The 24,623-nt window shown below is 39.0% G+C and overlaps 1 protein-coding gene across 22 annotated transcripts in view; it reads left to right on the plus strand.

Annotated features, from left to right (window-relative positions):
- Positions 1–24,623, plus strand: part of ATG4C (autophagy related 4C cysteine peptidase) — a 91,659-nt gene that overhangs the window by 22,627 nt on the left and 44,409 nt on the right. For 12 of the 22 annotated variants that reach the window (XR_010589618.1, XR_010589621.1, XR_010589623.1 and 9 more), the window contains one exon: positions 4,065–4,184. Coding sequence is in view for 10 of the 22 variants with exons in the window: in XM_065553961.1 (XP_065410033.1) it covers positions 4,065–4,184 (120 nt within the window). In the remaining 12 variants the exon portion in view is untranslated. Of the gene's footprint in view, positions 1–4,064; positions 4,185–8,357; positions 10,282–14,425; positions 14,868–24,623 lie in introns of those variants that run through there. The other 10 variants (XR_010589622.1, XR_508738.4, XM_065553958.1 and 7 more) reach the window with 5 other exon arrangements.

Raw genomic sequence — 24,623 nt, forward strand, 5'->3', positions numbered from 1 at the left:
AAGGTTAAATACTTGATAGTGGATTTTAATTTATTATGTACTTATTAGTTCATTTATCTTTGTCTGTATCTTGTTATATACCAGAAACCCTCCACAAATAAATGATCATGCCACTAAGTAATTTTACATTATAGACAGCTAGGCAGTACCAGACCTGAAACATTACACATGGGTTCTCTTAAAATAATAATAATGAATTGGTGTCAGAAATGTATGTTACAGTGTAGTAGGGTTCACTTTTATTTTGAACTATAGACTACACAAATTTACCCTCTGCTTCTTTGACCAGGAATTTTCAGTGTGTTGTCTAGGAAGACTTGGTGATTACCATTTCAGTACAGTTGTCTACTCGTAATTACTTTATAGGTCATTCATTTAGCTTCTTAGATAGGATTTTCCATTGTTGTATTGCTTTTACTGATGTCTTCTATGCTGTTCATCTCAACAGATTGTTTTATTATTATTTTTAATCAAGTTAGCTCCATGGATCAGTAGCTTTCAAGGACTTGTCAAGTCTGAAAGTGTAGTTACTGTTTCTTTTTTTAGCTATGGCATGCTGTCTCCTTCAGGTTATAGTTAATGCATCTTGTCAGGCTCTGTCTAGGTCTTGAAAAATCAGACTTTTACATGAGTATTTTCTCCCCTTCTCCTCCAACTCGCATAAAAAAAAAAGGAGTAAATCCAGGGAAAGGTACTAAAGAACTGCATTTACAAGCAGTCCGTAGACAAGCCAATATGTCCCCAATTCTCATGTTAAAAGAGAATTTAGTACAGCAGTTTAAAATTTCTCCTTCTGGATCCTGTGATGTCCAGCCCTTACATGAACCTCCAGCTTCCTCTGAATGACACTGTATCAGCTACGGAACCCATCTGGGGCCTGCGCTTGTTAACTTCATTGCTCACGAAGAGTTCACAGCACCTTGCAGGATCAGGCCACTAGAGCATACAGCTGGTCTCCAGAGTCTAGTTTTTAGCACTGGGGTTTTTCCAATTAAACATTACAAAACCTAAAACACAATTTCACAAAATCACACCATATTTGGGGAGAGAGAGACATTTACTTGCCCCCATATTAGTTGGTACCAGCAGGATTCTGTGGCTGTGATGTCACCAGCATAATGAATACTATGGTGACACTTAAAGTTTTGCTGCAGATACTTGCACAGGGTTGGAGGTGGGGGAAGAAATACTCTTTTAAGCTTACGTGTTGTGAGTGCATCCTTTAACCTGCCAATTGGGGAATTCAGCACATTCTTAAACTGATGACATTTAGTTAAATTTAAAACATAAGTCAAATGGTTTGTAATGAAGTATACAACTTTATTGTGGCCCCAAAGCTGTTGCTGCTGTATAACAATTGGTTTAAAAACAGAGAGAAGAGTAGGAATTATTTCAATTTCCTTGTCTAATACTATTGTGAGTAAAGTGCAGTTAACATACCAGCCTCAAAGAGGTAACATGCTGAAGTCAATCATAATATCTTAATCAAAATATTATCAAATAGTGTGTTTAGCAGAACTGTTTAGACACTTTTAAGCTTATATAAACACTAGTAAATATAATTTTAAAACCTAGCACAGGGTTAAAGCAATAATGAAACTAATTTTAACGTTTAATTTTAACAAGATGCTTTAATTAAGGTGTCATGTAGTCTGAGATGATAAAGTTCCCCCTAGAAAACTAGTGGTTCTGAATTTTAAAAGAGATTTAGGTCCTTTTTATAGTCTCAAGCAAAAAAAATGTGCTATACCTAAAACTTTCTTCATTTTATAGTGCCCTTCTGAGGTCCTCAGATGGAAGTTGGTAAATGAGCTAACTTTATTTGTATTAGGATAGTGCCTGTAGACCCTAACTAGTATCAGTGTCCCATCCTGCTAAGCACTGTGCAAGTGCATAATAAAATACAGTCCCTGCCCTGAAGCTCCTACAGTCTAACTAAATAAGAGATGGGAGGGGAAACAGAAGCAAAGAGAGGTGAAGTGACTTATCCAAGGTCATAGAGCACCTCAGTGAGCCAGGAATAGAACCTACATCTGTGGGCTCCTAGTCCAGTGATTTATGCACCAGAGTATGCTGCTGGGTGTCATTAATATGAACTTCCAAATAATAATATACTTTACATGTATTTTGAAGATGCAGAAGCTGCCAGCTTGGCTTGATCACGTCATATTGCTTTTCTGGATACAGGATCGTGTATCGGAAGGTCGTGCTCAGTGCATTGAATAGTAATGTACGAGTTGTCCAGAAGTGTCAGAACGTAAACAGAAATTGCTCTCTTAGCTTGTTAGCTTTCTCTGTAGGAAATATTTTCAAAATTGACAAATTGTCCAGAATAAGTTGGAAATCAATCCACTCTGTATTGGCTTCTAGAATCCATTTGTTGGATGAGTGAAAAAAATATGCCTATCCACATCTCTCTGTGGTAGTGACTTTCACAGCATTAATAAGACTTCTCCTGAACATACTACAAAACTTGTCTTAGGATGTTCCAATACCACCTTTAATGTTACTGTTAGAATGCTTTTCTTAAAGCAGACTCCCAATATCTTACTTTGATTAACTGTGAATTGAATATAATATTTGGGCAGTATTAGGGAAAACATAATAAATAGGTGTAACAGTCTTGCAGAAGTATAACTTGCTAGTCTTTATTGATTTTGTAACAAAATTTAATGTAAAATGTAAACTGTTTTATTTGTAATTGGACCAGTCAGTAGTAAAGAGCAGTACATGCCAATAGTGTACAACGACCACAATGAGAAACACCTTAAAATTTTATGTAGCAATCTGTACTCTTGCCGATCTGCTTTTTACCCAGCTCAAAAATGAAAAGTAGGGAGGTGTTAGGAAGAGGGATTCTACACCAATAGAGTGTTGGATATTAACTTGCTTTGTTGCTGTTTCTGTAGAGTCAGGTTAGAACTTAACAATTGTTATTTTGACACAAGGATAAGCTAACTGAGTTTGTGCCTGATGCACATCTACATATGTATTTCACATTACTTCCTTTCTTATCGGTCACTTGGGAAGTACTCCGAGAATAAAATACTAGTCCAGTCTCAGTAGAACATGAAATGTGGAGCGTTAAGATTTGTTAGATTTAAATACTAAGCTATTATAAGAGGATTATGAGTGATTTAATAGAGGGTCTGGGTTATGGATATCTCTGGGTAGTAGTAGGATACAGAGCCTTACCCCTTTAGATCACTGACTGCAGCCTAGATCAGTAGTGACCAAATGGTTTAACCATCAGGTGGCTATACTGTGACATGTGAAATGAGTTAATGACTTTTGTCCAGCTCCAATAAACACAAAACCAACAACTGTTACCCATGTTCACACTCTGTAGTAATTAAATGGGCATGGAGACTGAAGTGAACTACCCTATATGTATTCTTTCTAGTTCCGGGTGAAGTAGTGGGGGGGAAGTTTGCACAGCTATTGCTCGTAGTTTCCATTTCAAAGGCTGTCAATGTGTCATCTATCATAAGAACAAATTTTGCATTTAAAATAAAAATCCTTATGTGTGTAAAATATGAAGTGGATTTTTGTGCTTGTGATATATTGTAGTACTCGCCCTTTTTTTTTTACCCATTTTTCTTGCTAATGAAAATATATTCCATCATTTCTCTTTCAGGGAGGTGTGGGGGAAATGGGAGGTGGTGGTAAAGCAGTAATTGTAAGAGTTCAAATACTGCTACAAATGCACTTTGCAGAGGAGCATTCACCTTCTCTACCTTGGGAATATTCATAAAATGCTTTCTGGAGCCTCCAACTTTTGACAGATTTCACATCCTTTTTTGGACTGGCATTAATGTGGCCTAGTGTGGAAGTTTGGTAAATAGAATATAAACAGTACTAGGTTATGTGGTCTTATGAATGTCCAGGGATGCAATAACTTGAATGTTTTGGGGAACAGAAAAAACTTGTATGGGTTTTGGAGCATATGTGGCATGGTGAATTATATGTTAAAACCATTAATAGAAAGGCAAGTGCATTGATATCTGTGCCTTCCTCATGTCTTTAAAATATCTTTTAAAATGTTTTTATCTCCAAAATTGCAGTCATTTCACTGTCCTTCCCCCAAAAAGATGTCATTCAAAAACATGGATCCTAGCTGTACAATAGGATTTTATTGTAGAAACATGCAAGACTTTGAAAGAATTTCTGAAGAAATAACTAAGGTAAGTGTTGAAATTATGAAATTAATATCTGTCTGATACCCACTATAGTATGTACTATATATATTAAGGATAGAAAATATAGTCTTAAATATACTAAATAGAACCCATCCTATTCTAGAAATAGGGGTTATTGATGAAGCACAAACATACAAGAATTCTAGAATATTTTTACATCCCATAATATGAACATGTAAAGTCGAAAAGGAGAATAACTACCGTAATTGTGTGTTAAGAGATGAGATGATGAATATAACAGATACTACACTGGTTTGTAGACTCAGTATAAGATTATTCCACTAGGTGGCACTATTGAAATGAAAATATTTTTGTAGACAGCACCTTTTACAGTCATTGGATTGTCTTCTACCTGAAGAGGAATTTTTAAAATGCAATCCATCCCTTGGAGATGAAATTTTTAAGAAATGGAAATATTTGAGCAAAGCAAAACTGTGCATTATTTCTTGTTAGTATAAGTGCTTTTTTGATTACATTTAAAGATAAAGCAGTGTTTTTATGACTTGCAAAGCAGGTATCATCCAGTAAACCTGCCTAATCATGTCCATTCCACTTTAAGAACATAGGAATAGGTTTATTTAGGTAGGTTTGAATTTAATTGACAGATGTTTTCTTCTAGACTATTGCAGTGTATGAATGCCAATAATGTGATACAGTTCTAATGTGTGTTGTGTTAGCTATGGTACCAAACAACCAAATGTTTTTTAATCAAAAATTGCCTATAAAAGGATTCAGCATTAACAAAAGATGCATCACAATATTATTACATGTGCCATAATGGTTTTCACGTCTGTGCAAGGAATTAAGGCTTGTACAACATTAGAAAATATAACTTTCTATGTAAGTGATAAATATTTTTATTAGATAAGGTATGAACCAATAAGTAATATCCAGATTTTAAACTTAGTAACCACATATAGTGGTCAGTAGATTTTTGGTTAATGCTGAAGTTTTTTCTTTTGTATGATTCAGACATGGAGGACTAGAAAGTAGATTTAGAGGACAGGCACTCCAAGCAATAAAGACATGGAATGAAAGTTTATAAAGCAAAGTTTCATTACATTTAGTTTATCTGCCCTGCTGTGTTTGAGAGGAGATTTAAGAACATGACAGAATAATGAATGAGAAATTGAGATATGTAAGAACCTTCTCTTGTTTTTTTTTTCCATTGTCTTCCTCTTAAATCTCAGGCCAGGTGAATTTCTCTCCCCATCCATTTGTTGGATGCTCTGAAACAGCATCTAGTTTAATGTCAAAGGAGCTGATTTTAGTCTTAAAACTATTTTACTAGCATTTTGGATTGGGGCTCTTTAATATTAATATGATGACATCAGTGTAAGTATACCCAAAAATAGATTATGTATTTTCCAAAAAAATAGGAAAGTTTTCATATGAATATTGTGTGAAGAACAATCCTACTGTCATTCTCCAGTCTGTTCATTTTTCCTGCTCTGCCTCTGACTACTACTTTTCTGTTCATTTATTATCACTTTAAGAGTAACTTAATGCCTTGAATGGTAGCACAGTGTACATCCGAGTGGGGACACCCAGGTTAGGTTAATGAAGGAGTTCCGATTCTTGCTTCTGTGGCAAGTGACATAATAGGGTTGCATCCGAAGAAGTGAGGTTTTAACTCACGAAAGCTTATGCCCAAATAAATCTGTTAGTCTTTAAGGTGCCACCAGACTCCTTGTTGTTTTTGTAGATACAGACTAACACGGGCTACCCCCTGATGATAGGGTTCTGTAGATCCAGACTCTGAGACTTGCTGCTACTGGTTTTAAAATGCAGTGTAGATATACTCTTGAAATCACAAAAAATAAAGTTGTTATCTTTGAAAGTTAATTACTGACCGTGTACTTTAAATTTTTTACAAAAATTATTAAATGTAGCTAAATTCCTGTTTTGGTCAGAGAGAGAGAGCAGTGGTTCTCAGGCTGCAGAGCTGTTTTTGTCATGCTTTTGCAGCATCTCATAGTTCACTCAAGCAATGATACTTCTGGTTCAGGATAAAGCTTTCCCTGTGTGCGCGAGTGTGTGTGTTTTGTAAGCCAACTAAATTGAAAAACAAACAGCTCTTTGAACACTATTCAGTTACTTTGTTCATGTTTTTTTAGAATGGGTGTTTCTTTGGTAAAAATGCAACAGTGATCAAATTTGTACGTGAAACCAAAAAAGGGAGGTTGTAAAAAATATATATATACATGTTTGAGAACCACAGGGACTTATTCATCTGGAAGGGTGTGTCCTCTCTGTTATCTGTATCCATTGAGCAGATACAATAGAAATAAATGCTTTAGAAACATTGCAGTTGGTTAATGGGACTCAGCATGTCAAATTAATGAGATCTCTTCTGATAATTGTCTCCTGTTCACGTGAACATCTGGGTGGAAGTATCTTCTATAACAAATGTTATATACATACACACTTTTGCATTAACTTTTTTGAAAGCTAGAATACTGATTAAGAAAACCCACGTCCAGAATTTGCCCATTGACTTGGAAGGTAGCGGTAGTCCCTGATTGATATGCAATTTGGAAATAATTGCTCATTTTAATCAAGTTCCATACTGCAATTGTTTCATGATCAGCTTTCTGCTACCTTTTCTAGTTTACTTTCTCTTTCTCTCTAATCTTTTATAATTTCCCTTAGTATTTAGTACTCGAAGAGGTGTCAGAATAGTGGCGCTAAAGAATAAAATCTTCTGTCATCTCCCATGCTGCCTCATTCATGTATCTCAGTCCTGACATAGAGGGACCACCTTTAAGGGTGAGACAGTGGTTCAGTCTCGATACTACTTTGGCTTCTCTGAAACTGTGGTGATGGCTTTTGTGTTGCAGACACATGTCATTTAGGAGTTGGACTATGTGTACTAACCTATTTCACCAAACAGCTGCCATGTGACTGTCAGTTGCTACTGACCTAGGTCTGGCTTCATCTAATGACCTCGTGATGAAAGGCTCTATATAAAATTACCCAGTCCCTTGAGATCTACAGTCTTTCTTCTTGTCTAAACTTTTTTCTTTCTTCCCCAGTACTCATTCTTTTCTTTTTCCCTTTTCATTGCCTTCTGCTCATCTCAGTTGTCTGCATGTCTCTCACTTTCTCCTTGCCCTAATCCCCAGGTTTCACAGTACAATAATAGAATGAATTTAAATAGTCTAGAATAAAGTGGAAAATTGCAGAGCACAGTAAAAATTGCAGAATCTGATTTTACTTGGAGCATAATTTACCAGTGCCTTATTTTTTTTTTTTAAATAGCTCAAACTGCTTAAATATCTATTTAAGTTTTTTAGTGCTTCAGATTGTTTCTCATTAAAACAAATTATTTTTGGAGTTCATAGTTTGATCACTTCAATGCAGGTTATATCTGTAGACTAATGTAGCTTTGCATATACTATAGCTGTGTATTGCGATTTACTGTCAAAGGTGATCAGCAATTTTTTTAAACTTCAGTGGGTGTTGAATCCCTTAAATAAACAGTGGAAAGGACATTTAAGCCCTTTTGTATATGGGCCAATAACATCTACTATTAAAACTTTTTATTTGTCCCTGTGACTGATCACCGTTAGCATGAATAGCTTCCTTGATAGAGGCTCAGCTTCCTAGTCTCTGAGGAGACGGGTGGTATGTCTACACTGTATTGTAAATCCAAGTCTGTGGGACATGGGCTTGTGGACTCGGTATTTCCAAGCCCGTGATTGAGTGTCCACACGGCATCATAAACCTGGGTTTACAATTGCTGGACCCTGGTCTCTCAGCCATGCTAGTGTATCCATACTGCATTGCGCAGACCTTCTGACTCCAGTCTGCAGCTTGAGCTGCATCTACGCTGCAGAATGACAGAGCTTGGACCTGAGTCTGAGGAATTTGGACTCTGACGCACCCTACTGGCAGGGCCTTAGGACCTGGGACTTGAGTGTTTGCTGACCTGAGTCAGACTGATTTGTGTGGGAACTGACGAGGGGCTTGAGCTCAAACCTGAATCAGAACCCAAGCTTAGTGTGCAGTGTGGACATACCCAGGGAGGTTTCTGGCATGTAATTAAAAGCTGTCTGTTAGCATTTTTAGTCCACTGTCAGATTTATCTGCTCTTGAGCTGGCTTATTTCCCTTAAATGTATATGTTTAAACTTAATAAAAATATTGATGGCTATAGGTGCTCTGTTTCTGCCGTAAAAATGCTTCCAGAAATTCCAGAAGGTGCTAACCTGCCCACAAATCCTGCTTGGAATTCAAGAGATGACAGAGGATATGAAGACTGTTCTGCAACTCATTACACATGAGTGGAAGCTAATGGAGTTCTGCATATGTGTAGTGGTTCAGTTGGCCTGTGTGGAACAAGTTGCAAGATTGGGGCCTGAAACTCCAAGTGTGGCTATTGTTTCATGAGGTGGCTGAGTTAGAAACATATTTATTTACCAGAAGAAGTGGGCTATTGAGAGTCTGTGCAGTGTTTTTATTCTAATGTGACAAATGAAAATAAAAACAAATATGCATGTTGCAAATTATGTGCGACTGTAATTAGATCAATACACCCAGGGACTGTACCCCTTCATTTTCAATTAACAGTTTATCCGGTATGTTATCTTGCATTATAGATGCTGAAATCTTCATCTAAGGAGAAATATCCCTTGTTTACTTTTGTAAAGGGTCATTCTAGAGACTATGACTTTGCCTCCAGTCCGCTCCATGAAGAAAATGACCTTTTCTCCGAGGAGGAAAAGAAAAGATTAAAAAGATTTAGTACAGAAGAGTTTGTCTTGCTTTAAGGATATTTTACAGTAGGGTATTGGCAGCTGTCCAGGAGAACACTTGCCCTTTTAAAAAAAAATCACACAACACAAGGCAAGCAATATTGAAATTGATCTATTTTCATAAAGATTATAATGTCGTATATGTTTGGTCTTTAAAATGTCATTTATAAATGTAATTAATTATTTTTGTTTGTTCATTGCTAGTTGGATGAATATGATGACACTTTTTGCTAGTGAAGACAGACAGCATTGTTTAGAGCCAGACACAATATAGTGTGGATAGGTACCATACATGCCCTCCTTGATAGCTCTGCCAATGAGCCTAAGTCTTGACCTGCAGTCCCCACTGCTGTTCCAGTCCTGAACAGTCTGCCAATTATATGGTGGTTTTGTGATGTGGACATGTCATCTAGTTTTGAGACTACTGGATTGTTTCCAGGTGTAAGCAAAACTTGAATCTCGGGCTCCTGAAGAAAAAGCCTTGTTCATTTAATCTATTTTGCTGCCTAAGCCTCTATAATGGTTAATAATGTAACCATGAGATACCTTTCTAGCATTGCACTACTCAAGATGTAACTTTGATATATCAATAGTAATTGTTAGCTACAATCCAGATGCAATTATATAAGCAGAATTGTGAGTTAAGGTACTATTTAGCAATATGATTTTATAATGGCTACTCATTAAACTTGCTGTTGAACCTTAATATCAGGAATGAATATAAAGTATTGGCTTTTCCCTACCATTTTTAAAGGTTATGTTATTAATATTAACTGCAACCAATCAAAGCAGATAGACAGTTATTAAATGGGAGCAGTGTTTGTTTCCTGTCTCGACAATGTAATTGAGAATTCTGTTCCTACCCAGGCAGCTTCTAAATCAGAGCATAAAACAGCAAATTGGGGGTAGACAGTAAATATTCTGGGATATGATCTTCTGATATGTGTCATTACTATACATTGCTTTTGGTGATTTTAGATGTAGAGAACATCTAGCAAATAAATCTACATGAACAGTTTCATGCTTTAACAAACAAATTCAGAATTTAAAATACACATTTAACACTGCCTACAAATTTAAAAATAACTTTATTAAAGGTGTGAGATTAAATGCATGTACTGATGAACTATAATGGTAAATTTCTCTTGTTCGAATTGTTTGAATTCTGGATCTAAAAAAATATTGAGGTATTGAGGCAAATACTCTGTAATAAGGCAAATTTTACTGTATTGTAAACCAGCTATTAACTTATTCTAAAGTGCCATATAGGCACGGAATGCACAAATGTTGTCTACCCAAATAATAAATATTCTATGTATCACTAAAGTAATTTTTTCCTTTTATAAGAATGGAGATTAGAGTTACTAGTAGGGAGATTTTAGGCAGATCTGGGACAAGCGCATGTTCGTACCAGAGTTGAATTGTTCATTTTCACATTTGTTCATTGAGTTATCACTCCAAAAAACGGGGATTATTTTTCAGTTTCATTTTTTTTTCATTTAAAAAGAATTTCTTCAGTTGATTGGATATGGTAATCTCCTTATTAAATAATATTTTTAATCAGTGTAACATTACTTTTAGGTCCTGCATCTACATAAGGAATCAGTTGGGGCTGATCTTATTTGATATTTTTTCCTTAATAATCCGGAAGTAGTAGTAAAATTAATGTGTTAATGAAATGCAGATGCTAATTTGGGAAGAGTTGTGAATACTAGTGAGGACTAGAAAATATTGTAGATTTGAGTTTGTCTTGCATTTTTCTAATGATATTTTTGCTATGGAAAAATAATGCAAAAAATAAATATTAGGGAGTATGTCCAGAAAACACAACTACTGAACAAGACCTATGTGAGATAATGAACAACAAATTAGACATGAGCTTGCACTGTGCTTTAACACTTAAAAAAAAGAAAAGAAAAGAAAGAAAAAAGCCAATGCAATTCTGGGCTATGTATCTAGACACTCATCTCATAAAACAGGGAGGTGGTAATTGTTCTTTCTGATCTCATTGACACTTTCCTTTCTGCTGCCTCTTTGCCAGGAAGGTATTAACAAATTAAAGTTCCTGAAGAATAATAAAAATGATCAGGGGCCTGTAGGCACGGATTTAAGGCAAATTAACAAATATGTATGGCTTTGTTAATCTATTACTAAGAGGAGGGCATGACACTTTACAAATATTTAATGTATAAACACTGGTGAGGAGACGAGGAATTACTTGGGTGGTACAAGGGCATATAACTGAAATAGGATGAAACTGAAGGGAAAACTTCATACAGGAGAATATAATGATGTGTAATACTCACAAGGAAGTGTTGGAAGTCCCATCACATGTGACTATTGATACCTGACTGACCCAAACACTAACAAATGTACAATAAGGAATAATTATGCGTAAGGTGAACTCGATAAACTAACATCCCTCCCATTTCCAATTTCTATTACTGTCATAATAAAAAAATAAGTTTAGTATGCCTAAAAGGCTTTAATGCATGGGAGTTTACAAGTAACTTTTTAAGCAAGGAACCAAAAGTGAATTAAATTCACTTAATTTAGTGAATATTTCTTTAAGTGGTTACCCAGTAGACTTTTTCCTGACTCTATGAAATACTTAGTTTTGACCATGAGGAATAAATATGCTCAGTAAATATTACAATAAGTCTGTACGTAAGCAAGTATGCACATAAAGCATCACATCTCCGTTAAAAGAAATGTCCCTCCATTTCCTATTAGAGGCCCCATTCTTTACAGCAGTAATCATAACTGAGCTGCTAGTCTGATGTCTCAGGTTTGTCCTGTGGCGGATAGCTAATAAGCAGAATTAAATTTTGAAACTGGAGTGGGTTTGAGAGGGATGAACATTTTTGCAAAGTGGGAAAGATTGGGTTTGGTATTTAAACTAAAACAAAATTATCTGGGCTAAGTAACTTTATACATGTTTCATCTAAGAGTGAATCTGTTTGCCACAATTATAGACTTCAATTCAACAAGCCATTTCACCACGTTTTAACTTTAAGCATAGTACTTCCTGTTTTTAATAAAACCTTCTTGCTGCAAACTTACCTACAAATGGATTATAGGTAAAAGTGCCTACTGCAGTTCAGTGCATGTAACTTTTAACCTAGTATGCTGACTTAAGGATTGCCATTTCCTCCTCCTTTGCTCCATGGCGGAAGTCACACTTATATCACAAAATAAAACATGCACGTAGCCACACAAGTTAACTGTGTCTATAGAGATGCATGTAAGGATGATTTTATGTCCATGAGAAGAATGGATTGGCGTTCTGACTGCAAATAGAAATAATTTTATTGTAAATAAATGTTAAACATAAAATGTATCTGTAACACTTCAACAGGTTCACATTGTTCTAGGATCTGTAAGAACATTTTCATTTCTTACTCTTTTATAACTTGTGAAGAAGGCTTAATGGTTGAAATACCTTAGCTAACTTAATTTTAATGATAGACCTTTTGTTCAGTGTATATTTATGATAGATAGGAAAACCTGCATTGCAAAACTATCAACAATGTTAAGACAGCTGGTGGTGATGATATTGGGTCCTTTAGTCTACCATGATAGTGTGGCATTCAGAGCCAGCGGCACAAATTTGTTAGAACTAGTAGCAATTTTTAGTTACCTTTTCTCTCACTCCTCCAACTTCCATCTTGTTCCTTTTTCCATGTTGGTGATTTAGGTAAATGCCCCAAAATCTGTGTAAATAAGCATCTAATAAGGAAGGGGGAACGGGGGTCAGAAATGAAAACTGGGGAATCTTTTGAAGGAGGCATGGGGGATTTAATTATAATCTATGGTACTTCTTGGAAAAAGTAGGGCAGTCCAGGCCAAATTCCAGCTTGGGTACTTAGGGAAGAATTTAAGTTTTCCGCTTGTACTTTCAATGAAATACGGTGCTTATTTCTGGCCTTAAATTTTTTTTCACCCATCCCTCTTGGTCAGATCGCTTGCAGCCTCTGTTCTATAACCTCTCTTCCCTGTATTCCTGGCCAATTTGATCTGTTACCATGGATTTAACTATCATGTCTATGTTAGTGACTCCTGCATGTCCTTTGCTATCCATGACATTTCACCTTTGGTGGTCTTCATCTCTACCTGTCTACATAGTTTTCAAAATGCCCTATACTAGGCCTCACTATTTTAGAAATACAGCTAGTTTCATTACTTTTCCATGTTGCCCATAAAGCTAATTATGTAGGTCTTGAACCTAATTGTTCAAGATTCTAACTCCTTCCAGTCTTAGGCTAGGTCTACACTACCCGCCTGAATCGGCGGGTAGAAATCGACCTCTCGGGGACGCGACAATCGATCCCCGAATCGACGCTCTTACTCCACCAGCGGAGGTGGGAGTAAGCGCCGCCGACAGAAAGCCACAGAAGTCGATTTTGCCGCCGTCCTCACAGCGGGATAAGTCGGCTGCGATACGTCGAATTCAGCTACGCTATTCACGTAGCTGAATTTGCGTATCTTAAATCGACTCCCCCCTGTAGTGTAGATGTACCCTTACTTTCTGATTAGATCCCATTGCCCCAGTGAAAAATGGCTAGGGCACAGAAAGAAGACCTAAGGACTTCTGACACATTGGTCTGGAAAGCATTCTAGTATATTTCCTGACTCCAGGACAGGCAAGCTCACAGGTTGTCCTCATCCCTGAAGGTCCAGGTACAGTGGTGACACAAGTTAAATTACAAGGTTACTAGAAATTAATGTTTTTCTGTAACTACAGGGGACTTTAATTGGAAACTATGTTAATCGCATAGTAATTATCTTTACTTCTACTGCATTATCTCCTGAAAACTGTGCAATTAATTTGTGTCATCGCTGTTACTGCTGCTGCCTTCAAACACAAACTAACTGTGCATTAGTTACTCACACACCCAGCAGTGGCCTATATGCTTAAGTGACTTATACAAATCATTGACTGATTAGTTACTTGCTTTCTTGATGGACCCAGCCTCTCAATATCATGGAAAGTGGCAAATACATGCATCTTTTATATAGGTCTGTTCTTTCCCCACCCAATAATTGTTTCTGCTGTTCCCTTTCTTTTCTTAGGAGGGGGGCATTTTTGTTTATCAAGTCTAATAGCAGCAGGAGTCACCTCTGCCAGATCTTTCAATAACTAGCTGGGGCTTTGTCTTCTGCATCTAGACAAAGGCATATGCCTCCATTTATCAAAGTGAAGTGAAGTCTTGGGGTTGTCTTCCACTCATCTCTAGATGATCAGTGACTATAACCCCTTTTTCCACCAGCTTTCTATGAAAACCTGGTTCTGATGGCCCATGTGTTTTGTCACCACCAGTCTGGATTACTGTAAAACACTATATCTAGGATTGAAGGTGGATGCAATACAGAGGGTCCACTTTTGTGACTGTGCACCTACCTTCTCAATGAGACAGACTACCCATCATGAGCACTTCACCCATGTGTTCCACTTTCTGTTGGTTCCCAGTCTGTGTCCAGTATCCATTCAAAGCCATGGTCCTGATCTTCAAAGGCATCTGTGGGAGACCACATCATTCAGAATTTACCAAGACAACTGCTCTATGGGACAATGAACCTTTCAAAGCACCAAGACAAAGCATACGAGAGCCAGAAGTGGTCATCTTGGTCAAGGGGATACACAGGTAGAACAAATTTCCAGAGGAAATCTGATTAGGCCAGAGTCTGACTGCTTTCAGGACATACTCCAAAACCTTGCTCTTTGACAAAGTATTTCCATCATGATAGGCAGGGCCAATCAGAGGGGGGCGGGAGGAAGGAGGGCCATTTGGCCTGGGCCTCACATTTAGACACTTGTTAATTTTTTGGCATTTGATAAGTTTTGCAACTTTTTTATGCACATCCCTATTGGACCAAAAAAGCATTTGTTAAATAAAAAAAATTCCAAATTATGTCTGTCTCTTCTTTTGGTGCCTTATTTTGTTTTCATGTGTCATCATTTTTTATTTTTATTATGGCTCGGGGCCTCAAAAGCTGGAAATAGCAGAAGTGAGCATGAAAGGAGGACTAAGACTAAGGAGCTCTCTGCTTGTGAAATGACCATAGAAATCTGTATGCGCAGCTGTGTATTAGTTTTACAGCAATCAACTGTGTTAGGTTTGGATGGTTGGGTCCTAGTTTCTTATCTTGTTAAGCAAAGAATTTTTCAGTCCAAGGAAAGTCTTGTGAATTTTTAATCTCTAGACATAAGTGTTGTTCATGGATATCATGATGCAACCTTAATTGCTGAAAGTGTGGCACTAACATGGGGGAGCATGTTTGTAAATTATGTTAATTACAGTAGAGAATGAGCTCACTCTGGAGACCCGATTTATTTCCAGGAGTTATTGATGACCTGTAAAATCAAATGGTGAGTGAGTTATAACGGTCAATAATAGCAGAAATGAACATAAACAGCATGTTTAAAGTCCAGCCCACCTGGTGTTCTGTTTATGCATCGTTTGTATTGATGGACCATTTTTGTGTATGTGATGGAGCAAATAGTCTGTGGCTGCAGTATCAGGATCCCCCAATAGGGGCAGATTGTGCTTGATTATTTTAAGGTCTCCCAATCCATGAATTATCCATGATCACGATGTGATTTTTAACAAATTTGTTCATTTTTCACAATTATAGGACCGCTAGGCCCTGATCCAGCACTGAACACACTGTGGATGCAGGGTGAGAGTATAGAATGTGTAACAAAATTTTACCTTGTAGTTTGGTTGTGAACACCTCACTGATTTTCATTTACACAAAGGGCTATTTACACTTCTATGACTGTGTAAACTAGTTACACCCATTTTAAAGCCCCTTTATAGCATCACAGTCATGTAAAAGAGCCTTAAGCTATGTCAACACTAGAGACCTTCCAGCGGCACAGCTGCACCACTGTAAGGTTTCCTGTGTAACCGCTCTATACCGATGGGGGAGAGTTCTCCGGTTGGCATGATTAAACCACCCCAAATGAGCGGCAGTAGCTATGTTGGTGGGAGAGCGTCAAAAGTTTTACCAAGAAAAGTGCTAGTGTAGACATAGCCTTAGTGTAAATGAAAATCAGGACCTGAGTAGCTGTCATTGGACCATACAATTAGTCACCTTCATCAGATGGTATTTTCTGTTTCCTCATTGGATGATAAAAGCTTTATAAACAAGAGTCCCTTTCCCAGTTTGCAAGCAATCCATGGGCAGTCATATTGTTTATCTACTTTGTGAATAGTAAAAAAAGGCTTTTCTTAATGGTCGCAAGATCTCTTGTGTGTGAAAGCTCTTGGATGTTTGTTCACACAAATTCACGATGGTTTTGTTTTCTGCAAACACTCTTTCAGATTAAAAACTTCCTCTGATGTTTATGAATAAAAGCAGTTGTAATTGCCATCAGAACAAATCAGCGGGTTTTTTGTTCTTGTTTGTTTAAAGCAAGAAGATGAACAATAAATGTTTAGTGGTTTTTGCTTAACTCTAGCATGAGTGTGTATGTGTGTGAGCATATGTTAACAACCAGGGCTTTGTGAGTTCTGTGCTTAATACAAATGAGAGTAATACATATACAGTCTTTCCTTCTGCTCACCTTTTAGGCCCTGATCCCGTAAGCTGGTCTGCTCAAGTGAACCTCTATATCCATTTAAATTAAGGCTAAAGGACTACACATGCAAAGCAGCTTGCAAGATCAGGGCCTTGATTAGATCTCAGTGGATAAGGTTATCCAACTTAGTGGGACCTCTGCTGAGCCAAGGTTGCAGGTTTGGGCTCCTATCTTAGACAATAAGAGTTGGCAATTTATTGCAATCCCATAGTTTCTGCAGAGTGGTACTGAGTGAATGCCCACAATTGTTTTATTGGTATGTGCTGACTCAGTGGAGCAAGGTTGCATAGATTCTGTTTTTCAGGAAGTTGCGGGGAGGGAAGGAATTGTTGTTGCTGTGCATCAGTCAGTGGCTGTCTTAATTAAATAAGGAAGATGATCTTCATTTTTAAACGTAAATGTCAATTCCACTTAAAGACAATTAAAAAATCACTGCAAAATAATGCAAGGAGAGCAGCATAGGATGCTTGAATTAGCATATTTATTTATTTAATTTTAAACAAAGTGGGAAGTTTCCTCTTTGGTTTGCCTTGTCTCCGCTAACAACTAGGTCGATTAATAAATAAACTGAAGAAAAAGAAGAAAACCCCTCTGTGTAAATCTAAAAAAACATTTAGAAAGAATCTTATTAAAAAACAGGAGAACTAATTCTCCAAAGTTGTTACCTAATAAACTGGCCAACTTTAATCCTTAAACTGGGACAATTAAGAGTTACTTGCATTTTATGGCGGGCCACTCTGATTTTTTTTAGGTGCCTCTCTAAAGCTTGCAGTGTGGGCATCTGTTCCAAGAGTTGCTGTGCTTTCTACCCCTAAAAATAAATGAAATAATCTGACAGTTGTCTGCTTCAAGATTTACCAGCACCCCTAGGTTCATAGTAGATGAATTTGAAATCGGTGCAAAGGTTTTAAAATCTACACAGTATTGTGATAATCCATGTTTAAACACCATACAGTGGTATCTGGTTACCTTAAATTAGAAAAGGTCTGAACCAAAGGTGTGGATCAGAATTTTGTAACTCTGTAAGAAGCAGAATCCAAATGCTGGATCTGAACATACCTGAATTTACAGGTTTGAAATTCAAACCCTAATTTTGCCGATGTTTCAGGGTGTTGGGATGCAGCTGGCAACAGAGCCAATCATGGGCACTGAACTGAAATATGAACCTGAGTCTAGATTTTGTTTTCAGCCCTATTTCTCCTTCCAATGGGATGGGTAAGAAGACATTAAATTTTACAGCAGCTGTGAAAAGCAGAATGAAGTATTTGCAAAACACAGCAAGCTGATGTCTTGCAAATATATGAAGTTCTTTGGCCTTCATAGCTCAACCAGTGGTTTGTTGTTTTCATGCTAATACAAATTCTTGTATTAATAAGAGCACGGCCTTGGGTTTCTTCATCCGTATGGGAAAAAGTTACTTGTCTGGTGGTAAACAAAGAACAGAAGAATTGATTCACTGTCTTCAATTTTAAAAAGATGGTATGAAGCAATAGTGGAGCAATTTTAATTGTAACTATGTAACACTTGCGATCAGTAAGATCATTTGTGTTCTGTTTTTAGGAATTGGGGTACTAAAGAGTACATAGAGCATTAGAAATGCAAAACATGACCGCATGTTCTCAGGATTTTGTCAGTGCTACATGAAAGAGCGCTTGTGCTGGGATGCTCAACTCTGAGGGTATTCTCTGTTTAGTGTGTATTTACAGAGATGTATGAATATTTGATTAATGAGTCATGGTCTCTGGAGAAATTTAATAACTGTACTGCTGTACAAAGCCAGCTCCTTAACTGTTAACACAGCTGCCAATAGTGTCATTGACACTGAAGCCCTTTCTGCATCTAATATATTCTGTGGAGTAAATTCCTTCATTACAAGGGGATCTGTGGGACACATTATTCAGTTATCTGTTTTGAACTGTTACAAGCTCAATTTACAGATCCTGATTTGTAAAGATTTTTCCAGTGGAAACAAGCAGTGACACATGAGCTGTAAAACAGCAGTTTTATGTGGTTATGTTTTTACAAAAGTTAGTTGGAAGGTCAGATTTACAAAGTGTTGTTTTAAAAATTTCTCTATTATAATAAGGTCTGGGTACAAAGTATTATTACCTGCAACATTAATACAAAGTTTGTATACTATAAAAAGCATCTGCAACATAAGAATGAATTACAAATGTGGGCGTTAGTGGGTGGGTGTGTACATATCTGTATTTGTACAATCCAATAAATAAAAATTGAAGTTAGCAATACTTTTAAAAAAAATGGAACTAGTGCATCGCAGATTGATTCTAGTAATCCTTACCCACCTGAGCAATGAATTCAGTGAGACAACTCTGGTGAAAAAAGACTCTTTTGATATTTTCAGAGTGAGGTGCTAGTTGCATTTTTTTTTTAAATATGTCAGGACAAATTCATTATTACATTTTTGTTCAATACTTTTCCAGAAATAATTCACTCTAATTTAACCATTGTCTCCATTTTTATTTCTAATATCTGTGAAGACATCAGTTCTTACTTACAAAGTTAGGTGGATATTTTAGTGGTGTTACTTCAGTTAAACTACTTTAAATAATAGGGGAAAATGTCAAAAAAAGATAAATTTAGTGCCGAGGCTTTCACTGGAAGCTTTAACTGCAGGTTAGAATTATACATGCTATGCAGAATTTCCTGCAACACTTCTCCTTAGGGCCACAATGCATTACAGCAGACGTATAATGAAGCTGCTATAAAATCTCTGGTAATTAAGGGGGATTTGACAGTAATTGCAACAGTGAATCAACTTAATTATTACCTGCTTCAAAGAGAGCTAACCTGATGTTATAATCTAACCTTTTCTACTTTTAAAATGAGAGATTAAACAAGTATATGTAGCATTTAAGAATTAAATCTGTTGAGATAGAGTTCTATTAATATACTTTATTATATTATATATACTATATTATACAGTATGTACTATATATAAAGTTCTCCTCCTGTAGTTGCTGTGTACATATAATAGGAGTAAAAAGCAGCTGAAGGAGAAGAACTATCATCCAATGATTTAGAAACACACGGCGGGTGTTCGTTCATATAATAAGCGGAACCTTAGCCCATGTCTCTGATGCAACCCTCTTCTTGACTGTTAACAGCATAAGACCCATATAAAGATCTTTGTTATAAAATGCTACAACACATGGAAGTCTAGTTCCTTGAAGAGCCTTGTAAAGGAGACATGGTGAAGGTACTGTATTTGTGGACTGAATTTTAAGCAAACTATGCTGAAATATATTTCAGATGCACTGTAAAACCACAAAAGCAAGGGGATGCTGGCTCGAGGATGTCACAGCACTATTGTTTACACTCCAGTTGTGGCATTCACAATGCTGTGAGATTCTATGTAGCTTTTACAAATGTGTAAAAGTGTACACAGAATAGTTAACTTTCCTTTGGTCAAAATTGGCCAGATCCTTTTGGTTCACTCCCTCTAGGGCACCTGGCATTGGCCACTGTCGGCAGACAGGATACTGGGCTGGATGGACCTTTGGTCTGACTCAGTATGGCCGTTCTTATGTAATGTGTAACCTGGTCGCGTACTGGGAGGAAGACTGTTGACATAGGAACATATTTTAACTTCTTTTCAATATTTTATCCAATTCTAGTATAATGACATTGTTGGCAAATAACAAACAACAAAGCAATGTGGTTTAGAGCTCTTTGGGCTGTGGAGCAGACAGGTTCCAGCCTCAAGGAGCTTCCAATCTTCTTACCTTCATAAGCGCTTCACATAAACATCAAGGGAGAAGTAGATCCTATAATGACACTATGAACTCACTGATGTGCATTAATAGAAAGGATGAGTTAGTGACGAAACATCAGGGGCTTGATCCAACTCCTTTTAATATCAATGGACTCTGAGACAAGTTGGGTTGGATCCCAGGTTTGCATATCTTGAAGCATACATTAACTCTCTGGAGGACAAGTTCAAATCCTGGCTGGTCAACCCAGCTTTCCATCCTTCAGAAGTAGAAATATTGAGTTGCATGTGGTTAACCAAGCGTGGGTCTTTTGGAATAGACAATCAAAAAATCTTTCTTCATAGATTTTAGACAATCTTCATAGATTTTAAAGATCCCATAGCATCTCACATAAGACTAACGGGTTGCCTAGAGGATATTAACCAAAATTTTCCTCCCTGCCTCTCTTGCAGGGTGCTGCTCTAGCTGATTTCTATCCTTCCCCATAGGGGTAAGAGCATTTAATCAGTGCTCTATGTACATCTAGTATCTGAAGCATCTTGGAGGATGAGAGGCCCAATATGAAATCAAATAGTATTCTCCAAAAGCAACAGAGAATTGGGCACAATTATGATGAGGATGATGAATGTTTTCCATAGCACTATCCACACCAGGATCACCAGCCACAAACTAACAAATTTAGCCTGACAACACCCCGGTGAAGTAGGGATTTTACAGATGAAGAAACTGAGGTACAGAGCTGTTATGACTTAAAAAACGTGTTCTTGGAATCATACAACTACTCTGTTATTGTTTATATCTGCTTGTTAGGTTGTGGAAAGATCGTCAAAGACATTGTTTTGTTTTGTTTTTTCTGGTGCCATAAAATCCTGCCACTTACGATGTTAGTTTTTCCACTGTAGCCTTCAGTTTTCAGTAATTTGATAGCTTGACCATTTCAAATGGCCAGCTGCTGAAAACGTTCTCAACCCATGTAGCAGTTCCATGGTTTGTGTGAAAACACCAGTTTTTCATGCACATAAAAGGAACTTAAATTAACTGCATGGCACTAAAAGGGCAAGTCTGTGATATTGCCATTCTAAAACAACCATCTCTGGGACTTGTGGTATTAGCAGAACACAGTAGTTAAATCTGTATCCTTCAAATAAGACTTAAAACACGTACAATAGAAATAACTGCAACAGCTTGTTTCAGTTTTGTTGTTTGAAAATTCTAGTAATGTTGCTGCCCGATGACTGGCAATTAAAAAAAAAAAAAACTCTGCTAGGCTCTGCCTTCTGTTTAATAATGAAATAACATCTTAACTGTAGCTTTGGAACTCTGTCTAGTCCCCATAGCTACAAAATAGCGAGGGCCTGCAGGCTACAGGATAAGTTGAGCATAGCCCAAGCTCTAAAAGCTACCTTCAGTAGAGAGAACTGAGCCACAGTCCCTATGCTATTCATATCTGGTACTGAGGCTTCCCCCTTATGCGATCGGGCAGCTCCCAGTCTGGAGAATCCCTTTACCATGCTTGTAAATCAAGAAAGAGTAAGGGAACCTGTTCAAGCACAGCCCCCAAGAACGACTATGCTAGGGTTACCATATCTCATAAATAAAAAAAGAGGACCCTCCACGGGCCATGGCCCCGCCCATTTCCCCACCCCTAGCCCCGCCCCAACTCCGCCCCTTCCCCCACCCTAACTCCGCCCCCTCCTCCCTCCCACTCCCAGCCAGGGGGAAAGGGCTGCCCCAGTGCTACCAGCTTCACGGTTTGCCGGGCAGCCCCCAGACCCTGCGCCCCCGGCCGGCGCTTCCCCAGCGCGCAGGGTCTGGAGGCTGCCCGGCAAACCGTGAAGCTGGTAGCGCTCGGGCTTTGGGCAGCCCCTATGCCTCCGGACCCTGCGCCCCCAGCCGGGCACTTCCCCTCCGGGGCTCCGGCGGCTCTGCGTAACTTACACTGTATAAGTTACACAGAGCCGAAGAGGAGCAGAGCCCCCGCAGCTGGAGGCTCTGCTCCTCTTAGGCTCTAAGAGCCGGGCTGCCCCAGCGCTACCGGCTTCGGGCAGCCCCCGTGCCTCCGGACCCTGCGCCGCCGGAGCCCGGGAGGGGAAGTGCCCGGCTGGGGGCACAGGGTCCGGAGGCAAGGGGGCTGCCTGAAGCCGGTAGCTCTGGGGCAGCCCGGTTCTTAAACAGAGCCTCTGTGTCAGTTACACACAGCCCAGGGGGCTGGAGGCTTTGCTCCTCTTTGGCTCTGTGTAACTGACACTGGGTCAGTTACACAGAGCCCCGGCGGCTGGAGGCTCCAGCTGCCCCCGCTCTGTTTAAGAGCCGGGCTGCCCAAGCGCTACCGGCTTCGGGCAGCCCCCGTGCCTCCAGATCCTGCACCCCCAGCCGGGCACTTCCCGTCCCGGGCTCCGGCGGCGCAGGGTCTCCAGGCACGGGGCTGCCCGAAGCCGGTAGCTCTGGGGCAGCCCAGCTCTTAAACAGAGCGGGGGCGGCTGGAGCCTCCAGCCGCCGGGGCTGTGTGTAACTGACATAGTGTCAGTTACACAGAGCCGCAGCCGCTGGAGGCTCTGTTTAAGAACCGGGCTGCCCGAGCGCTACCGGCTTCGGGCAGCCCCCTTGCCTCCAGACCCTGCGCCCCCAGCCGGGCACTTCCCCTCCCGGGCTCCGGCGGCGCAGGGTCTGGAGGCACGGGGCTGCCCGAAGCCGGTAGCGTTCAGGCAGCCCGGCTCTTAAACAGAGCCGCCATTTTCCCGGACATGTTCGGCTTTTTGGCAATTCCCCCCGGACGGGGGTTTGACTGCCGAAAAGCCGGACATGTCCGGGAAAAAGAGGACGTATGGTAACCCTAGACTATGCTGTGGCCTCTCATATAAATAAATAAAGCACCTTCTGTTCTACTGCCTATCAAAGTGGCCTTGTTTATTTTACTTGTATAAAATCTTTGTGCCCCCCACCAAGTGATAGGGGGCACGTCACGATATTAAAAAGAAGTGCCTGGGTGGCTCAGTGGTGCTGGTACTACTTATTAACTGCCATCACCTGCCCCAGATAGCAGCGAAATGCCTGACTAAACAATTGGGCCTTTCACCCTGCCCTGAAAGGCAGCAATCCCCAGGCTCTGGGAGCTCATCAGAGGAAGTGAATTCCAAAAGCAAGGACCCCCTGCTGAGAACACTCTGCTGAAGAGACCCAGAAAGGTTTATCCCAGAAACTGACCCTACATGTGCCTAGGGTGACCAGATGTCCTGATTTTATAGGGACAGTCCCGATTTTGGGGTCTTTTTCTTATATAGGCTCCTATTACCCCCCACACACACACCCATCCCGATTTTTCACACTTGCTGTCTGGTCATCCTACTGTGCCCCAGTTTTTAACAATATGCAGAAAGGGGTGATCTCTTAGATTACAAGGGACCAAACTGCCCAAGAGACTGGGGAGAAATCTCAGTGACCACAGCCCCTCCAAAGTGAAGTCATAAGATAGGTAGAGACCTGCATCTTCAGCTGTCATAACTCCTATAAGATTCACTCTAGTCTGTAACTTGGTAGCACGCAATGGAAACTTTAGAACATTTCCTAGAATTCGCTTGTGCATATAGGTTGACCAGATGTCCCTATAAAATCAGGACAGTCCCGATTTTTGAGTCTTTTTCTTATATAGGTTCCTATTACCCACCCTCACCCCCTGTCCTGATTTTTCACACTTCCTGTCTGGTCACCCTATGTGCATAGCAAAAGCTAAATATGTGCTTAGATGCTTTTGGTCTCTCTAGTGGCATCAGTGGTTTCCTACTCATATATTCATGGGGGGGGGGGGGGGGGGAAGTGGCAGACTTTTTAAATAACAAATTTTCACTGGTGCCTTTTGCTATTTTAACCATGCATTTTAACATAAATGAGAGATTAACATAGGAAAAAGTACATCAGGTGCATGCTCAGTAACTATTTTTTCATAACGCTTTAATGGATTCAGGGTTGAGCGCTACTAAAATCTGGATTTATTAGAAACGCTCCGTGCATGTCAATGGAGTTTTTCTCATGAATCTGGATATTTTACATTATTTCAATAGAGCTGACCATCTGATTCATTAGAAATGCTCCAATATAACCAATGGACCATTTCTAATGATTCTGGTTTGACAGCAAATCCAAGGGTCAGCTGTACTGAAAACAATGGTAATAACCCCTAGGTTTATTATAAAAATGCTTGTGTTTCAATGGAGCATTTCTAATCAATCGGATAAATAGGAATTCTGCACCCAAAAAAAAAAAATCCCCTCTATTGGTGAAACAGATCCATGGATTTGTTGTTACTGCCATTCTTTAAAAAATACAGTAGACTTTTTTGGGTGGGTGCAGTA

This window comes from Chrysemys picta, chromosome 8 (assembly GCF_011386835.1).
Source record: "Chrysemys picta bellii isolate R12L10 chromosome 8, ASM1138683v2, whole genome shotgun sequence".
Classification (NCBI taxonomy): domain Eukaryota; kingdom Metazoa; phylum Chordata; order Testudines; family Emydidae; genus Chrysemys; species Chrysemys picta.